The sequence below is a fragment of the Vidua chalybeata genome, chromosome 14 (genome assembly GCF_026979565.1).
Source record: "Vidua chalybeata isolate OUT-0048 chromosome 14, bVidCha1 merged haplotype, whole genome shotgun sequence".
Taxonomy (NCBI): Eukaryota; Metazoa; Chordata; class Aves; order Passeriformes; family Viduidae; genus Vidua; species Vidua chalybeata.
The window spans coordinates 11,051,408-11,069,253 of record NC_071543.1 but is presented as its reverse complement, the minus strand read 5'-3'; the positions used below and the strand labels follow the sequence as shown (position 1 = coordinate 11,069,253).

The following is a 17,846-nucleotide window of genomic DNA, read 5'->3' as shown; positions in this document are numbered from 1 at the left end:
TGTACATCTAGCCGTGACAGAAATGCCACTTTATTTACTCCCGTATGAATAAAACATATTTCTGCAGCTCACAAAGTCCAGTGAAGTTATTTCATCCCACAGGCACAACTGGTAAATTTGCACCTTTGGGGTGCAAGTCACCCCTGCACTGCTGCTCAGTGACTGTCACTTTACCCCTTGCCCACGTCACCAGTGACGTAGACATTCAGCACAGCCTGAGTGTCACCCGCGAGGAGCCAACCAGCAACATCCCCTCCTGCTTTGTCAGCTCCCAGCACTGCCAGTGACACCATCAGGGGAGGCTGCTGCATGGAATTTCAACTCTATGGAAACACAACACAGCCTCGGGACTTCGACCTTTTCCCATACATTGCTGCAGTTGTTACAGTGAACTTATTGTGTAACTTGGAAGAAGTTACCTCAATGCCACAGAAACATATTCCTAAGTAATGTGGAAAGGCTCTAATTTTAAAGCAGTTAATCCCACCCTTCTGTGTTGGAAAAATACCTGTAAATCAAAACTAATTTGGAGTCAGAATGGTATAATAGAGAAAATGCAATGAAGTATTAGTTTAACCACATAGATTAGGGTGAACTTTGAACAAGGGTTGGCACTATCGACAGGTGATCTTGCATTTGTTAGCTTTTCATCCAAATTCCGCAAAATAGGACTGACTACAAATCAAAAACAAAGCAAAACAAAACAAAAACAAACAAAAAAAACCCCACCAAAACAACAACAACAACAAAAAGTTAAGTAAAAATTGGGTTTGATCCCCCAAATGAAAAGAAAGAATGCTTAGAGAGAGAAGTGATATATTCTGAGGCAGAGAAAAGAAAGGCTGGAATGAGGCTTCCAGGTACCAAACAACCTTTTCCATGTAGGTTATTTACGTCAATGAATCTCTTCCTCTGTCTTTCTATTTCTACATCATACAAAATTATATAAATTAAATACTCCATGCTTCACCCATTTCCATACCTGCTTCTCGTTTAATGACTAACTTGGCGCACAGATCAGTCCAAGACTTGACAGTTAATAATCCTGTTTAGATAATCTGCCTCTAGATTCTTCTTCTTTGAACTGCCTCTAAAAAATAAACAGCTATTAAAATAGCTTCTTTTAAAATCACTCCTAGCACAATGAGAATAAAAATAGCATCTCACATTTTCCATAGTCAATAATCTGCCCCTGAAGTCAGAGGAAGCTGCTAAAGTTTGGCTTAGCTCACTCCTGAGAAGTTGCATTTTAATGCACAGATCATACAGCAATTCCTTTTAAAGTGCTGCTCTGCTGTGGACTTGATCAGCAGCTCACAACAGGTTTTGATTTGCAGGGCAGTCATGGTGCTCACCTACTTAATGTGGTTCAAAGCAACGAGGTCTGGTATCCCTTACATGCAGAGAGAAATGCAGGAAAAAACACTATTTAAAGGTTCCTTTCAATGCCCTTCCTTGGGCTTAGATCAATCCCACTGTGGAAGAGTAATTTGAATTGCAGCTTCCCACTCTAAGCCTTTCATTTCTCAAGCTGAACTTTCACTCATCATCAAGCCATGCCCCTTCAGCTACCCAGCTGGAAATACCTGAGTAACCTTTTTGTTCTGGGCAGATGAATGGGTTTGTGTTCCAAAACCAGAATTACAGTTTATTTATCTGCCTACTTCCACAAAAGACAAAAAAGTTGTTTTCAATGACAAACAGAGGTTTCAGTGAACCTCTGCACCAAGAACTATCCCAGCCTGTAGCCTGTAACAAATATTGATACTTTGGGTGCAACATTTCCTGACAACATAGAGGAGATAGAATTCTATAGTATAGCAAGCAAATCAACAAAATCAGCAAAATCAAGGTCAGAATCTTAAACAGATGCTCAGATTCCCCATGAGGTTCCACATCATCATTACTAATATTTTGGTGATGACTGATGTGACAAATTTGTCGAATGTTATAACCAGGATAAATCTCTAACAAAATTGTAGGTAGGCTATCAAACACCAGAGGAAAAGACAAAGAGAAAGGTTTGCCCTTTTTTTAGGCTGCTAATCACATCTCTCATTACCTGTATCCTTCAGATCTATCCTCTTCCAGGAGCAGTTCTAAAGGACAGAGTACACTCACAGGCTAATATCTTTCCTGTATTGATCTGAAAAGCACTTAGGAGAGCAGGTGGCACACACTCAGGAACTGCAGCTTTTCTGGGCTGAGAATTTCTACTGTAATACTTCAAAACAAATTACATCTTTTATTTCAGACAACAGCCCTTAAAAAGACATAACATAATACATTTGAGGGGCCCTCTCTATCCAAACGTCTACATGAGCAGGCTGGAGTTTAGTGCTTTCTTCTCACTGTAGCAGGCACAGACAAACATACACTGAAACCCTCCCCCTGATCTGCTCAGGGATGGCACCAGCACCCTCTGCTGTCACACAGAGCCAAGTCGCAGGCACAGGGAATTCAGAGACAGCTTCCTGCATCCTCCACTACAGATTCCGAGCCACAAAACCTCAGAGACATTCTGCACTTCAACATAGCTTATTTTCAAAGACAGTGATTGTGTCTAGAAAAAATCACCCAAAGTGAGCTTATTATATTAGTTATTTTTACTCACTGAACACTTAAAAACTACACTAGAACAAGAAATCAAAACCATGCTAATAGAGTAACCAACTTCTGTAAATGCAACAATAAATCACTGGTCTTTCAACATTTATCTAATATTCCCATCTTTTGACCTCCTGTGATTACATGAGACTCAGTTTTGGTGTTTTCTCTACATGCTTTTTGTTCTGTTAGCTGCAGAGACTTGAAAACATTAACTGCAGAAATCCAGAATGCAAGTGAATTTCAAATGTACATCACATGATTCTCTAGTGTTTTCCTTCTTTGTTAAAGCACTCCAAAAATCTCCTAGAGCAGCTTCTTTGAACACACACAAAAAGTATTTTCAAGGCTTCCTATGACCACGAGTGCCTGCCCTCAAACCAACCCTTCACTGAAGGAGCAATAACTCCATCAGCACTCTCATGATGTTTTAAACTTAGATTTAGAAAAGTTCCTTAGCCTGACCAGCTGTGTTGATCAATCTTAAGTCACAAAAAATGACCCCAAACCAAAATCTATGCAATTTATCCATGTACAGAGTCAATATTGACCAAAGACCTGTTTTTATTTCTTCCTGAATGAATGAGGGCTATCCATCCCTCTTCCCAGAAATGGTATCATCATCACTGGCAACAGCATTTAATAGTAAACCAAATAGGGGAGTGGAATACAAAAGGGGTTCCTTCAAGACAAAGATTACAAAAACATATATACATACCAAACATAAAAGACAGGAACAATATTAAGATCAAAAGGAAACACAGGGAAAGAGAGATTATAGTATCCATTGCAGTACTTTGGGTGAAGAGCCACAATCCACATTAACAGAATGAGAAGAGAGTTTGCTAAATATAGAAAGGCCTGTATTTTACACAGGGTTGGTAAGCTTGTGGTGAGATGACAACTGTACAAAACTCCAGGAATCAAAGCTGAGTAAATTCTTTTACATTACACTCAAAAGTTTCAGAGAAATACAAACATTTCTGTTCTTTGTAAGGAAATATATGCTTGCTAAAGCAGAGAAAAAGAAGTTACAACATAGGCATCGATTACCAAGCCACTCCTTGTTTCCTTACCAAGTGAAACTCCTACTCTTTCTGGTGTTAATCCAGAATAAATAATATCTATAGATTCTGAGCCTTTCTGGGCAAATAAGTTTTCACCTTTATAAAAAAAAAATCACAGTCTAGCTCCTAGTTATAATACTGTTTTCAAATTGCAAAAACTACATATTAAATTCAGGCCAAAACTGGAAGATTAAAGTCTTGCTTGAGCTGATCTGAAACCAATTTTCTTTGGTTTACAGTTAATCCTATCAATAGATAATATTTTCCTTTCAAAATTCCAACCAACTTGCCAGCTAAAAACAGTCTATCAGCCTTCAGATTTTGCACTGACTGTAAACAAAAACTACATAAACGTGCAATTCTGCAAGAACTGGAAGGACCAGTAAGTGCCACTCTCTCTTAAGCCACCAACAGAATTTCACAAAGCTTATTTTTCAAATGTCTGCATCCTTCAAAGTCAATAGGAAAACTTTTGTGAGTTTGAGTGAATGCAAGGCCAGGCCCTGAGAGAATAATCCTGCTCCAGCTGCACATCCTCAGACTGATGTTGAGTTAATGGTTAAAGACTGATGAGACCAGAAGGAAAGCAGATGCCCCTTTTATGACTAACATTACATGCCATTGACTAAATATACAACCTTATGAACATGGAGAGTGGCATTTCTTGAAAAGAAGATGCCATTTTCTAAGGAGCAAGTTCTCACCCCAACACACTCTTTAAGAGAGACAATTGGCTGAGGAATCTCACGAAAAAAAATCACTATTTGCCATAATTAAAGAAAGAAGGATTTTTGTGGTAGAATGTTTAATTTACCCAGATTTCTAAAGGTACAACTAAAAGCAGACATGTGCTAAAGTGTGGTGGTTTTCCAGTGCATGGGAGAGAACAGGTGTGCAGCTCTGAGCCATTCCAGTGGGTATCTGTGAGCAAAGCACAAGAACAACAGCACTGAGACTTCCCACCAAAGCCAGAACCACTCCAGCTCACAACGTGCTTAGATCTTACAGCTAGCACAAAACAGATCATGAACAATCTGAAGCAGAGTCAGGCTGCCCATGGTAGAGCTCTAGAGAAAGAAGTGTAATGACATCAATGTCCATGACTCACAGTGTGTCAGTGCCCAGCATTGTGAATATTTTAAAGCATACGTTCATTTCTTAGCTCAAAGCCAAACCGTACAAAACGCTGTACAGTCTTTTTAAAAGAACAAGTTTCTTTAAAAGAAACTTTAAAGACATATTTTGCTAGAGAAATGTTTCAATAGCCTGAAGCATGTCTTTTTAGAACATCACCATCAGATGTGTAAGCATATAAAAATGAATCAAATTTTCCTAGTGTCTGGTAGTAGGAAATGCTCAGCTTCCTAATACATCAGATTAAGCCCACAAAGACATTTCTTCATTATGTCTTTATGTACAACAGTCTGATCAAAAGTTTTAAGGCTCTTATTTCTCAAAAGAAAAAAAAATGGTCACAGTAAAGAAGGGATTAAATGGAGTTAACACAGCTATTGGCAATGCAAAGAAGGATGGTCATGTCATTTGCTATTGTACGATCTGGGGCCTTTCACTCCATGCTTTGGCTTTCTTCTTGGCCAGGGACAGCCAGGGCGGTTCAGCAGGACTGCAGGGTGTCATTGGCAGGTTAGAGGAGTGCCTTGCTTCCTTTTCAACAGCAGGAACCACAGATGCTTCCTGAGAAATTGGTCCAACTTTACCTGCCCATGAGAGAATACACATCACTCATCAGAAGTCTGTTTTCTTCTCTCAAAAGAAACTGTTTTACAGCCCAAAATGCTTGTGACTCACCAATAAGACAAAGGAATTATTAATTGGCTATTGCTGGCACTCTCTGTTCCAGCTACAGCAATGGTGAGAACCAGCTATTGCAACAGGAAAATTGATACTAAACAGTGAGTAATGTGCCCATAAAAAAATTGGCTCCTCAGTCCAAACAGCAAGTGTCGAAACCCGGATAAATGAAGGACTTTTTCAAAATTCTTCAAGCATGTGAAGACTATAGCTCCAGTTATTTGTCTAATTCAGATTCTTGGTTAATTAATCTCTTAAATTTTCAAACTTTTGATTTCTATTAAACTGCACAGCAAGGAGTTCCACGGGCTAATTATTCTCTGTGAGAGCAAGAAAATCTTGGAATAAGATTTCTGAGTATGCAGGAAAACAGAAACAAAATAGCTGCAGGATAAAGGTTACCCGAGGCTTGCTGTGGAGTTAAAAGTTTCTGTTTTCCAATACTAAGAAGACTTAAAGATTTTTTTTAGTCTTCACTGCCAACACAAATATTGCTCCAGCAATATTATTAAATACCAGGCAGGAATCAAACCACTGCTTTATGTACTTTGACTTGTAAGCTGTGATGGTAGGATATTGATGGCACTAGGTGCTCCTCTTGATGCAGCCTAACAGACGCCTGTCATAGTCACAAAGGATGTAGGAACACAGACAATGCTTCTTTGATGGCTTTGAGCTCCTATTTAGCAAAGGCCTGCTCCATTCACCTTGTCTGAAATTTTTCAAAATTAATGTCTAAGCCACGTTAAGTAAAAGAAGCTTGATCTTGCTTGCACTGAAATCAATGGAAAATGTCCATCAGCTCCATTAGTCACGCTCCATGAGTAGTTCCCTACTTTCACTCAGGAGGTCTCTGGTCTTTTCTGGCTGGTTGGTAGTTCTTGCAGGAGGCAAACTATACTTAGGATTACTGAAGGTAGGATACTGTCCATTAAACAGGCTGCAGCTCTACATACACAAGAAATTTTCAGAAGTCTCTAAGACAAGGTAGGAATTCAAGTGTTACTGAAATTTTGATTTTGAAAATAATTTCCCCATTTTGGGAGAGAACCTTCTTTGTAATAAGCGCAACAATCCAAATAAATAACTCCTCTGGATATTAACTCTACATCCTTTCCACCACCAGCACTTTCAAGTAGACAAAGTCCTGGTTGGACTAATGGGAACCAAATCAGAGAACTTGTAATTCTGCTGTAAGCACCACAAGGACTGCAAGTTCTAGTAAAAACATAGCAGAGCAATTTGTGAAGTTCTGAATTTTGACCAAAGACTGCTGGGCTTCCAAGGTTAGGATGATGCAATGTACAGAAATCCAGTCAGCCTTTCAAAGGAAGACCTCTGGCCTGTTTATGTTTCAGCTCTCACTTTGCACCTAAAACCATAAGACAAGGCAGGCCTGTAGCAGAATCCTTTTTAAAAGGTGTGGTATTTCAATCACATACACACACACAAAATTAGCTGCAACCAACATCAGAGTTCCTGTGTTGGTGCAAACACCCTGAGCCAGTCACCTACTGTGGTAAGGGAGAAAGCTTCTGTAGATTCAGAAATGGTTGACAGCTCTAGCAATAACTACTACAGGGAGCAGCACAGAGGTACTGCCAAATATCTCTAGTACAACAACTCTGGGTGCTGCTGGATTACACAGGGAAAGAAAGGGGCCAGGGGCATGGGCTCTTTCCAGACAGCATCTCTTACTCTGTCAGCTACAGGGATCTGCAATGGAACAGCCACAGCTCTGGCACAGTGGTGCATTTCTTACCTACTTAGGCAGTACCTGCAATCAGTGGCTTCCAGCTAGCACAGTGTGCTTTTACAGCTGAAGGACTGGCTTCTCTGTATCTAGCTGGAGCGTGTCGCTGAGGTTTGGCACCACACTGAGTAAGCAGGGGGGGAGAAGCTGCAGTCCAGCAGAAGCCTTGGAAGAGGTAATGTGAGTCACCAAGTGAGTCACACTCTTCCCCTGCATCTTTAATATAAAGAAACATAGCTAAGTGTTCAGGAGAGGGGCCATCCAGCCTCTGTGCTCACCTGAGGGTGAAACTGACTCTACATAAATGATTCTTGATACATGTTTATCTATCCAACACATCCGGCCATGGAAACTGCACACTCTCCATACGCAAGCCACGCTCTTCTGCACCTCCCTGCTCTTATTGTTAGAAAGTATTTCCTAACATGTAAGCTAAACATCCCCCGGTGCATTTTAAGTTCATGCTGGCCATAAAGAGTGCAGAGTCTTGTCCTCTGCAGAAAATTTAGTTGTCTTTTCTAGACTAAACAACTCCACTCCTATCAGCATTTCCTGGCTGACTGGATATCTAGAAGACCTGACCTTTTTTGCTTCTCTCTTCTGGACACTCTCCAACTTCAACTGCTATTCTTTAGTACTGATCTTGGCCAGTAATAAATCACCAGACTGTTTATATGCCATTTCATGAACTGGCAGTGGAGATAAGCGTTCCTCACTTGCTTTCTCTGCTGAGCAAACAAGCCATTATGTTGACTTACACAAAAAACATGGTCTGAATAGGCCTTATATAAAGTGTGCTGATTATAAAAATGGTGTCTCTCTTCCCCCATCCCCTGCCACCCACACCACTCACTGGTGCAAACTGTAGCCACTATGTAAAGAAAAAGAATACCTGCTGCTGCAGACACACCGGCCTTGGTTTGTGTTTTCTTGTCCTGAGAGCTGGAAGGCATGTTCTTCTTCAGAGGGTCCTCACTAGCACACACCTCTGGCTGCAGCATGAGGAGAGAAGAAAAGAATGCAACTGACTGCCAGCCATGGGCACTCATAAAGCTCACCCTGGCACCTCTCACACCTGCCTGTGGAAATGCAGCAAAACCCAGGCAAGGATGGTTGGGAACATCCTGTAGGAGGGAGGGAGAAGGCAGTGAGGAAGCCAATGCAGCTCAAAGCAGCTACATAAATATGCTCTGGGCAATAAGAAAGCTCTGAAAAGGTTCAGGTTTGAGTGCAAAGGAACATATAGGAAAATCCAGCTGTGAAACTAATCCCTGTGACAGTGCAGTCACAGGCATTTGCATCCTTGCATCACTTGTCTGTCTCGGTGCTTTAGAGGCCAGGCCTGCAAAGCTCTCTTTGAGTGGTGCTCACAACACACCTCCCATGAAGAATATTGAGCAGTTTGCAAAAGTACCCAGGTGACCTGGGGCAGGATTCACACCCATGCAACATTACTTGGTACTCTACCTCCCCTTGATCCACTTTGGTCAAAGCTTTGTCTTCATCTTTATGTTCTTTGGCAAGAGGATGGTCCTGGAAACCCTTTTGTTTCAGCTTTGCCATGGAGACCCAAGCTGGTTCAGAGGAAGCAGTTTCCAAATATGGAGAGACTTTTTCTACAAAAGAAGCATTTTTGAAGTAAAGAAGGGATTTAGGTCAAGTCAGCCTAAAGCTAGTGCTTCACATTTTAAATCCTTCAGCATCTGTAATAGCCTTTGAACATGGTGGAGATAAAATTACCTTCCCTGATGATTTTGTCCTTGGCAATAACTGTTTTTTCTGTTTATTCTCCAGTTTTTGACTCAACTGTGCTTCTGTCTAATGGCAGATGTCCCACCGAGATCACTGCGAACTGGATTTTGCCTTTGAAAAACATCCTTCCATTGCAGATTAAATGGGTACTACAGTAATGATTTTATCATGTAGGCAGTAAAATACAAGCTTCCTTGTCACTTTTAAAATATTTTAAATTAAATAATCGTTTAAAAAAAATCTCACCTAATGCAACTCGTGGTTATGGTTTGAGCAGCTGCAGTCTGAATTTTTAACTAAAACTGCAGCAAGTTTTAAAAAGCTATGTTAAAACTCCAACTATATGCACAAATACCTCATACCAGAAATGTTCCAGAGGCATTAAGCGTTTATTCTGTTGTTCTTCCTGCTGGAACACACCCTTCATTAAGATAAGCCAAGAATTCTCTTGACTGGCCAAATCATCAAGCCAATTAAATTATAGTGGTGATGAACTCAAGGCTGAATTTGGTTCTTAGCCAAGAGGATTTTTAATTTTTTTTTTTTTGTGCTGCTCTGCCAAGGCTCTTTACATGACCACTGTTTTCTATAATGTTTGGATACAAATACAGCATAAATACCTGAAGGTTTATAACCATTTTGTTTCTTTGCCACTTCTTCTGATCTTGCCTTGGCAGGATTTTTGTCTTCTAGGTGATCTGGTTTTTTAACAACTGATTTTGTGTTGACAGGAAGGCTTAGAGGTGACTTCCCAGTGCCCATCAATTTCTGATCCTCCTTGACTGAAGCAGAAGAAGCAACTGGAGCAGCTGAGGGGATCAGCTTTGGAGGCTCTACACGGCTTTCATTCTGGTATTTTAGTAAAGATGATGTTCTTCTTAGTCTGACCCCAAATGGGCTCTCAAAGTTTTGTGTTTCGTGGTCAGCCCACTCCATAAAAGAATTCAAATGCAGATCTCTGTCCTTACAATCTCGATCCAATCTATCTGAGTTGGCTTTTGCTGATTCCTGCATAACTGCATCAGAACGCGTGTGTTCTTTTGTCATTCCTTCAAAGAACTCTGGTCTTATAGGGGATGTTGGAGAACTTCTGGAATAGGAATCTTCCTTTGAATTTGAACCCCCTGAGAGAGACCTTTGCCATGCTGGTGCAATGGTAAATCTGACTGGTTTAGCAGAAGCAGTCTTCAGTGGACTTTTTACATTTTCATCTGATGATTGACTGCCTTCTGCTGTTTTTCTGTGAGGAGCTGTAGTGCTTACCTGGTACTCCTTACTGTCAGCATCAGAAGATATATTACTCTTCAAGCCAGCCAAACTTGAAGAGGCAAGACACCCAATGGAAAGTTTTTCAGAAATGCATGATGTGTTGGCCTGTTGACTGCCTTGGTTACCCTTTGAAACAGGAGCAATTTCTACTTTAAAACATACTTCCAATTTACTGCAAGGTACCACACTAACTGCTTCTGACACAGATGCAGCAGAGTCTATTTTTTTTCCTACACTGTCCTTGGATAACTGAAATTCCATAACTTCACAAGTTTCTTTGTTATTTTTTGCTACTGAACTCTTTTCAGACCTCAAATCAGCCACTGTCTTGAAGTCAGAACAAGACTCTGAGTCAGCCACTGCAGCTTGTGGAGTACTCAGTGCAGTATCTGAGACAGCAAGGTTGGAATGATTCCCAGTGGTACCAAAGCAGAGCTCTTCTTTGCCACTGAACAGTGGATCCCTCTTTTCCTGGGCTTTAATTCTTGGATCCACAGAATTTACTGAGGAACTTTGTGCAACATCTGCCAATACATCCATGCCCACTGTTTCCACACCACTGCTAAACAAGTCAGCTGCTGGTATGTCTGGAGACACAACAGCTTCTCCTTCAAGTTGCTGCAATTCTGCAAGTTCAGGTACTTCAGCACTGGTACTTTGAGGATGTACTTTTGATTCTTTAGCAGACCCATCTGCAGAGTACAACACTCTTGCACTGTGCTGTTCTTGCAGGTTCACTGGAGAAGGCTCAGGCCTCAGGAGAAGTGTGGCTCCTTTATAGTGATGGCCCCCACCAGGAAGGCACCCATCCTCTTGCAGCAAAGCACAGGGCTCTTCTACCACAAGTGTGGAATCACAAGAGTCAGGGGCAGCATCAGTGGGAGTTTTTACACCTGGTGTCTCCTTAAAACCACCTCCCTTTGCAGAGTGTCCCACATGGGCTGATAATCCTGTATTAAACAGAGAAAAAGAGTGTGCACTTAAAGGTTGCAATTCAGACACCATCTGTATGCATTCCAGATAGTGCAGGCCTTTAACAGGAATGCCCCATGTCTGGGCACTGCTGACTCATAAATAAGCTTGTTCAGAGCCTATTTAGAAATGGGCTGTCCAAGTGAGGGACTAATAAAGTTTGAGTTTGAGCATACCTAATCCAGGGAGTGACTGAAAGTTGCTGTCTGTTTCAGGTGTACACATTAGTTGCTGTTTAGATGTGTCCTGTGCATACCCTTAGCTCTAAGACTACTAGCCAGATTTCCCTAGGCACCTCTGCATGTGAGTGCCTAGAAAAGCCATCTACAATGACTGGGAAAATTCCCTCTGGGTGAGTGGCAAAGGAAGATCCAGTAAATAGAAGCCAGTCAAAGTCACCTGACACACACAACATAGAATGCTGAGGTTAAGGTTTTTCTGAGTGTCAAGGAACTCAGTTTCACACACTGAAGTCCAGCCAGCTGTGTAGGACAGGTGTTTCTGAACACGGTGCTTTCAGCTCATGTTTTTTTTTTAGTGCTGCCCTCAAAGCTCACCACTTCAGCATCAGTTTGTTGAGTGTACTTGACTTTTTCCATCACAACAATTCAGCAGCCAGGATTGGTTTTATGTTATAGGACCAAAAGATGCCTAGTTTGGAAGGACTAACAATTCAAACAGGTCCTGTCAGTGTTATGCAGAAGAGTTCAAGCGCCCAAAGCAGCAATATCTATGTCTTCATTACCTTCCCAATCACTTTTTTGTTTGTCACTCTCAAGTAATTCTGTTGAATTTCCCTTCCTTTCTGGAGTTGCAGGAAGACATGTTTCATTTTCCAGCTGCTCCACCTAAAGAAGTGAAGATGCTTTAATTAGAGAATCGTGCACAAAATATGTAGTTTATACACATGCATTTCTATGAATACTCAAATCATAGAAACAAAACCTTCATCCTGTAATTTACCAACACTGTGAGTAATGTACTATTCCAGTTAAGAGCTAGATTTGTAAAAATAGACTTAGGCCTCTTTAAAACTGACATGTAGCTTTTCAAACACCAGAAGTGTTTTTACAAATGAAGCATAACCCACAATTTTTGGCTAAACAATGAAAACCAAAAATTGCTTTTTTTTTTCAGTTTCCATGATATTTAAATTTTCAGAGTCTTTTTTGGTTGGTTGGTTGGTTGGTTGGTTGGTGCAAAAGAGGTGTTTTCCTTTCTTCCAGTGGAAGAAGTAAGGGAAGAAGTAAGGGAAGAAGTATGGGGACCCTGGGATATGGGAGCAGAACTGAAGTGCTTTGCCTAGTCCAATGTTTTGTGTAACTTTATAGATTCATACCATGTCATGTGGATAGGAAAGAAAAAAGAAACTAAAATACTTAAAATAATAATTAAAAACTCACACTCATTTCCTTCTGCCCAGTGATTCTTTTGCAGAAAACACCCACCTGGAGGGGCAGCTGATGCTTGTTGGTAAAGCCTTTCTGTTTCCGAGGGTTGATGGCAATCCTGTGCCTGGCTGCTGAGGTGTCCAGGCAGCCGAGGGGGCTGGCAGGGATGGTAAAATCAACAGGAAGGAAGCTGCTGCCTCGTGAGATGGGGGTCCCCTGAGGGGCAGAGGATAAAGGACTGATGGGTCTGGAGGAAGCTCCAGAAGGTATCTGTAAAACAGAAATACAATGCTGTATATATTTTGCTTTACTTCCCCGTGTCTCTGGAACATTTCCTTTGCTAGCTCATTCCGTCTCAGAAGCTTGAAATGGCTGTGGTTTTGGACATAAATCCTCATTTTAAAATGCATGCCTAAAGTCATCTCAGCAGAGAGATTACTCGATTCTGTGTGTTCAACTGTACGTAACACAGAAGGAGAAATACCTGCCTCTGCCGCAGGGAGAGCCTCAGCTGGTCCCCAGCCCAGCTCTTACCTGCAAAGCCCTTTGCAGTTTATGCGCACACCAGCAGGAGACACTGCTGCCGTTTGTACAGCTGCCTTTTCATGCCAGTAACGTGACCCACTGCAGAAATACATTATTTAAAACCACAGAAGTAGCACGGATGCTTGCTCCTCATTATCTCCAAGAAAGCTGCCATAGCCACTTTTCTCGTTCAATATCAACTTTCAGGAAAATCAAATGCTTCTCAGTATATCAGAAGCATCTTCGAGGCAGTGATGTGGATCTCATCCTCACAGCAATGCTGCTCTGGGGAACTGAACAGCAGTAACCTAGGATTGTGCCATCAAAATGAAGGGTTTACAGAAATGTTTGTACAAAAGCCCCCTAAACGTGAAGTTTGAGTGGTTTTGCTACTGTTTTGAAATGCAGACCAAACTTCCTGGAACACTTGCAAAATGTCACAGACATGCCAAAGAAGCTTTATTCATAAAGCTGGGTGACACACAGCCATTGCACTGGCATTTGCAGTTTAGTTTTGTTTAAGCTCAGGATATAACACAGCATTTCAAACACATATGCTGATGGAGCTTTAAAGATCATGAAAACATCTTCACATCTCATCTACAAAAACTGTCAAGGTACATCAGAAAACAAGACCTTTGCAAATTTTTCCAATCTGGTCAAGGACTGTGCTGTTCTGAGAGCAGAATCTGCTGCTTCTCATGGTCATTTATCACCCAAAGAAAATTGCAAATTAAAACACACCCTTTCCTGTGGAATACCTGCCATCAGGAAAGGCTGGTCCTGCAATCATTTCCCATGATAAGAGAGATGTAGGGCATTGCTCACAAGCCACTGCTGATGGCAAGGTGTGATTATTTGGAATGGGGACCCTGGGATATGGGAGCAGAACTGAAGTGCTTTGCCTGGTCCAATGTTTTGTGTAACTTTACAGATTCATACCATGTCACAGAGCAGCCTCTGTGCTCTTCACACAACCCACTTACCAGTAAATTTCTGCCTGTCTTTATTTCTTATTGAAAACCCTGAGACGTACATTTTAAGTATCATTTGTCTCACTCTGGACTCTTAAAGAATTGTTTCCTAGGATACACTGTACCCAGAATAAATTTAAAGAAATAAAATTACTGTACTGGCTCAATACAGACTCCACATATGCCATCTCAGGGAAATTTATTAGCAGGAAAAGGAGCTGTTTACCTGTTCATCTTCACTGTCTGTCCCTCCTAAACTCAAAGAGCTATGACGCTGAACAGGGTTGGAGGACTGTGGGATAAAATGAGGAAGAGGGTAAGTCAAGGGAAGTATCACACTGAATTATCTTGAGCTGGATATCCAGTGCTAATTATGAGAAAACACAAGAGGAAAAATATAGGAAGGGTCACTGGGTGCCTGCCTTACACAGTGGGTTTGATTTCTTCATTGGCATCAAGCATGAAGCACGGGAGATTTCTCCTGCACTGAGATACACCAGGAAGGCTGACCACAGGAGGCAGTACATTTTATAAAGTTATTTCGGGTTATTGTTTTAAAACAATCAGATTTACAAATTCTCACAAGTTCACTCAAGTCTAAAATCATGCATTTGCTAATGATAGAGGTCAGAGTCCTGGTCTAGATTAAAGCATGGAAAATTGCACACAGAAAGGGTATTTGTAGAGTCAATTCCTAGGTATACCTCAGAGTGAAAAGTCCACAATCCATCTAGGTAATTTCTTCTGGTTCTAACTGATCTGTACCATCATGTACAAACAAACAAAATGGTCTTCCCCTTCTCTAGGCAGATGTTATCTTTTCTGTATGGATGGTCACTAAGGTGAGATGACAATTATACCTTGTTTGCCGAATCTGTCAGAACTTCATGAAGGGTTGAAATTTCAGGAGGGCTTCTAGGTAAGCCATCATCTTCAGAAACAGCACCTGCATCTTCCATTTTTTTCCCAGTTATAACAAGAGGAGGTGATCCAAGTTTGACATTCTGCTGCAGCTGAAGCTGTAGTTGAAATATAAAATATAAACTTTCAATGGTACAATTTAAAGAAGATGTTCTGGACATTGTAACCCAGATGCTTCTATTAGATATGCAGAATCTTTTAGTTAGCAGAAAAACTTGAAGTAACAGACCATTCATAGAAAAGAGCCATGAATAAAATTTTATCCAGCTACATTCATCAAGAACCCATCATTAAAACTGGCATTGGTATAAAATTAAAATTAAAATCAGTTTTATTCAATAATTTAACAAAAAAAGACAGGAATTTCACAATTCCAGAAAAATTACTACAGTATAACTTCATTTAAATTAAAAACTTTCAAAATTCTAGATTTGATTCTTTAGTCACACAAATTTAGGTATTTAGTCACACAAAGTATTGCCAGTCAGCATTCCCAATCCCAGGTTTATGTAGTCACCTTTCCCTCACAAAGCTCTTCCAAATTTGAGAGCTTGTTACAGCCCTCTCCCACACAAGTAGCTGAGTCACGATTTTTATACAATTCCAAATTAATTTCATTTCTGGTCCACCCTAATGAATTGCTTGTTAATTTCCCCCACCATCACATCCTGGTCATGTCTACAGCAAGAGTGGTAACAGCAGCCAGGAACAACTTTGTTTGTAAAAGAGTGTGGGGATTCTTTTCCAGGATTGCACAAAAGAATGCTCTGGCAGGCCCTGACCCTAGAAAAATACAACAAAGTCTGCAAACTCACAAGCAGCCAGATGTTCCCTCAAACTAAAAATGTTCAGATCTCAGGAAACACCATTACTAAAATTCTTGGCCTAAGTCTGTCAGCTGTGACAAAGCTGGAATAGAAACAAGGTCTGAACACAAACTTTGTCCTTCAATTGAAAACATCTCAACAGAATATTCACAAGATAAACATGCAGACTTAATTTTTCTGTTTCTTTGCTTATTAAACCATATTGGGAAATGTTAAGCCTAGTTTTGTGCTTTCCTGCAATCTGTGCAGTCATTTACACTTCTGTAAAATAGACCCAAAAAGCTGCAATTCTTATTCAGCAAGATTCATTTGCAAGGTAATTCCTAGAGATCTAGCTGCCACACGGGGTACACAATGTCTAGAACACCACCCCCCCAGTTCAAACAGCTTTCTTCTGCAATTTATGGGCAATATATTGCAATACTGTGATATATGGGCAACACGAGGCATCCAACATAAGTGTGCACTTAATGGGAAGGAAGAGACAGAAAGTCAGTTTTGCTTTGGTCTCTTTTCACAACTTCCTGTCTTAGATTTATTAAATTTATTACATGCAGACAGCAAACTGGTGTGGGGGAAACTGAATTTGCATTCCGTCTTCTACCGGTAGAAGTTAATTTGCATTGCTAAGAAAGTAATTGCTTTTATTAGTGCTTGGTTTTTATTCTGACAAGAGTCAAACTCACAGAAAAAGCCTGTCTGTCAGAGCTACAAAAATAGTGCTGGCAGTATTACATTACTGTGCAGGATGATGGATGGGGAGAGGCCACAGTGAACTGCAAACAGCATGAAAAGAGCTTTTCCCCCTAACAATGTTCTGTAATACACAAACATGTTTTCTTCTGCTACTCCTTTAGTTATACAAAAAAACAGCTTTGCCTATTTTGCAGTCTTAGAGAGAAACAAGTCCCCCTGTGCATCTTCTATTACTTAACATGTGACTCAATTGTCTTTTGCAACATGAAGCTCACACTGAGCAAAGGAGGAATTTCAATGACCTTTGGCTCCTTTATCAACCATTTGTATTCAGTCTCTGGAAAAACCTTAAACTTTTATCTGAGTGTTCCAAGCTGGGCAGTTAGTGAAATGCAATTAATATAATCAACAGTTCATAAGGGAGCTGTCAAGGAGGGTTCAGTATTGCCTTGGAAGAAGGAAATGACCCAGCAGAATACAGTATTTTTTGCTGGCAGAAATCAAAAGAATAATTATATAAATAAAGCTGTCAGAGCATCCTGACATATCCATCATCCCACACACTTACACAGCCACTGGCACTACCATGTATAGTGAAAACATCTGAGCCAGAACTACCAAAAAGAATAACACAAATAATATTTAAAGAATAACAGTGTAAGGGACACACTACAGTATAAATAAATGGCCTTAACCCAAAAGCAGTAGCTATGAAGTAAAGAACATAAATCCCATTGGAAGAGGACACACTTAATAAGGAAAGTTTCCAAGAGTTCATGAACTGGATTCACATCATTCACTATGAGACCTGAGCAAGGCTGAAAGCTCCAGGACTGCTCAAAAATTCGGCTTCCAAGAGGCAGAATAGATCCAAAAGTAGCAAATTTGGCTTTAGACACTTCAGTCAGCAAAATCCTAAGGCACACAGCAAAAGGAATCAAGCAACAGACTTTCCTGGGAGACAGCTGACAAAAAGCAGCACTACTGATAAGGGGACAATGTTCTCACCTGCAAAGTTTTCACTCTTCCAGGTATGTTTTCCTGAGACAAGACGTCACCTGTCACATTTCCTGGTGCAGACTCAAAAATAAAGACACTGTCGTGGGACAAGGCTTTGTTTCCCATGCTACCCTTGGGCCTGGAGGGGAAGGAAGAATGAGTGGTCAGTGCACTGGGTACATTCCCCACACCACCAGGGCAGGAGGATGATAAAGAGGCCAGAGTGGGATGCATCATGCTTAACTTCAGATTTGTGCATGTTTAAGACAGTCACTGTTTGC

General features: G+C 40.8%; 1 protein-coding gene across 5 annotated transcripts in view; it reads right to left on the bottom strand.

The window, feature by feature from the left end:
- Window positions 1-3,154: 3,154 nt before the first annotated feature.
- Window positions 3,155-17,846, bottom strand: part of KIAA1210 (KIAA1210 ortholog) — a 57,331-nt gene continuing 42,639 nt past the window's right edge. For 3 of the 5 annotated variants that reach the window (XM_053955975.1, XM_053955976.1, XM_053955974.1), the window contains exons 4-12: window positions 17,575-17,704; window positions 14,983-15,141; window positions 14,349-14,414; window positions 12,681-12,893; window positions 11,978-12,080; window positions 9,612-11,210; window positions 8,707-8,855; window positions 8,132-8,231; window positions 3,155-5,392 (exon numbers count right to left, since the gene is read on the bottom strand). In XM_053955975.1, coding sequence (XP_053811950.1) covers window positions 5,220-5,392; window positions 8,132-8,231; window positions 8,707-8,855; window positions 9,612-11,210; window positions 11,978-12,080; window positions 12,681-12,893; window positions 14,349-14,414; window positions 14,983-15,141; window positions 17,575-17,704 — 2,692 coding nt within the window. In that variant the 3' untranslated portion in view covers window positions 3,155-5,219. Of the gene's footprint in view, window positions 5,393-8,131; window positions 8,232-8,706; window positions 8,856-8,979; window positions 9,117-9,611; window positions 11,211-11,977; window positions 12,081-12,680; window positions 12,894-14,348; window positions 14,415-14,982; window positions 15,142-17,574; window positions 17,705-17,846 lie in introns of those variants that run through there. The other 2 variants (XM_053955977.1, XM_053955978.1) reach the window with 2 other exon arrangements.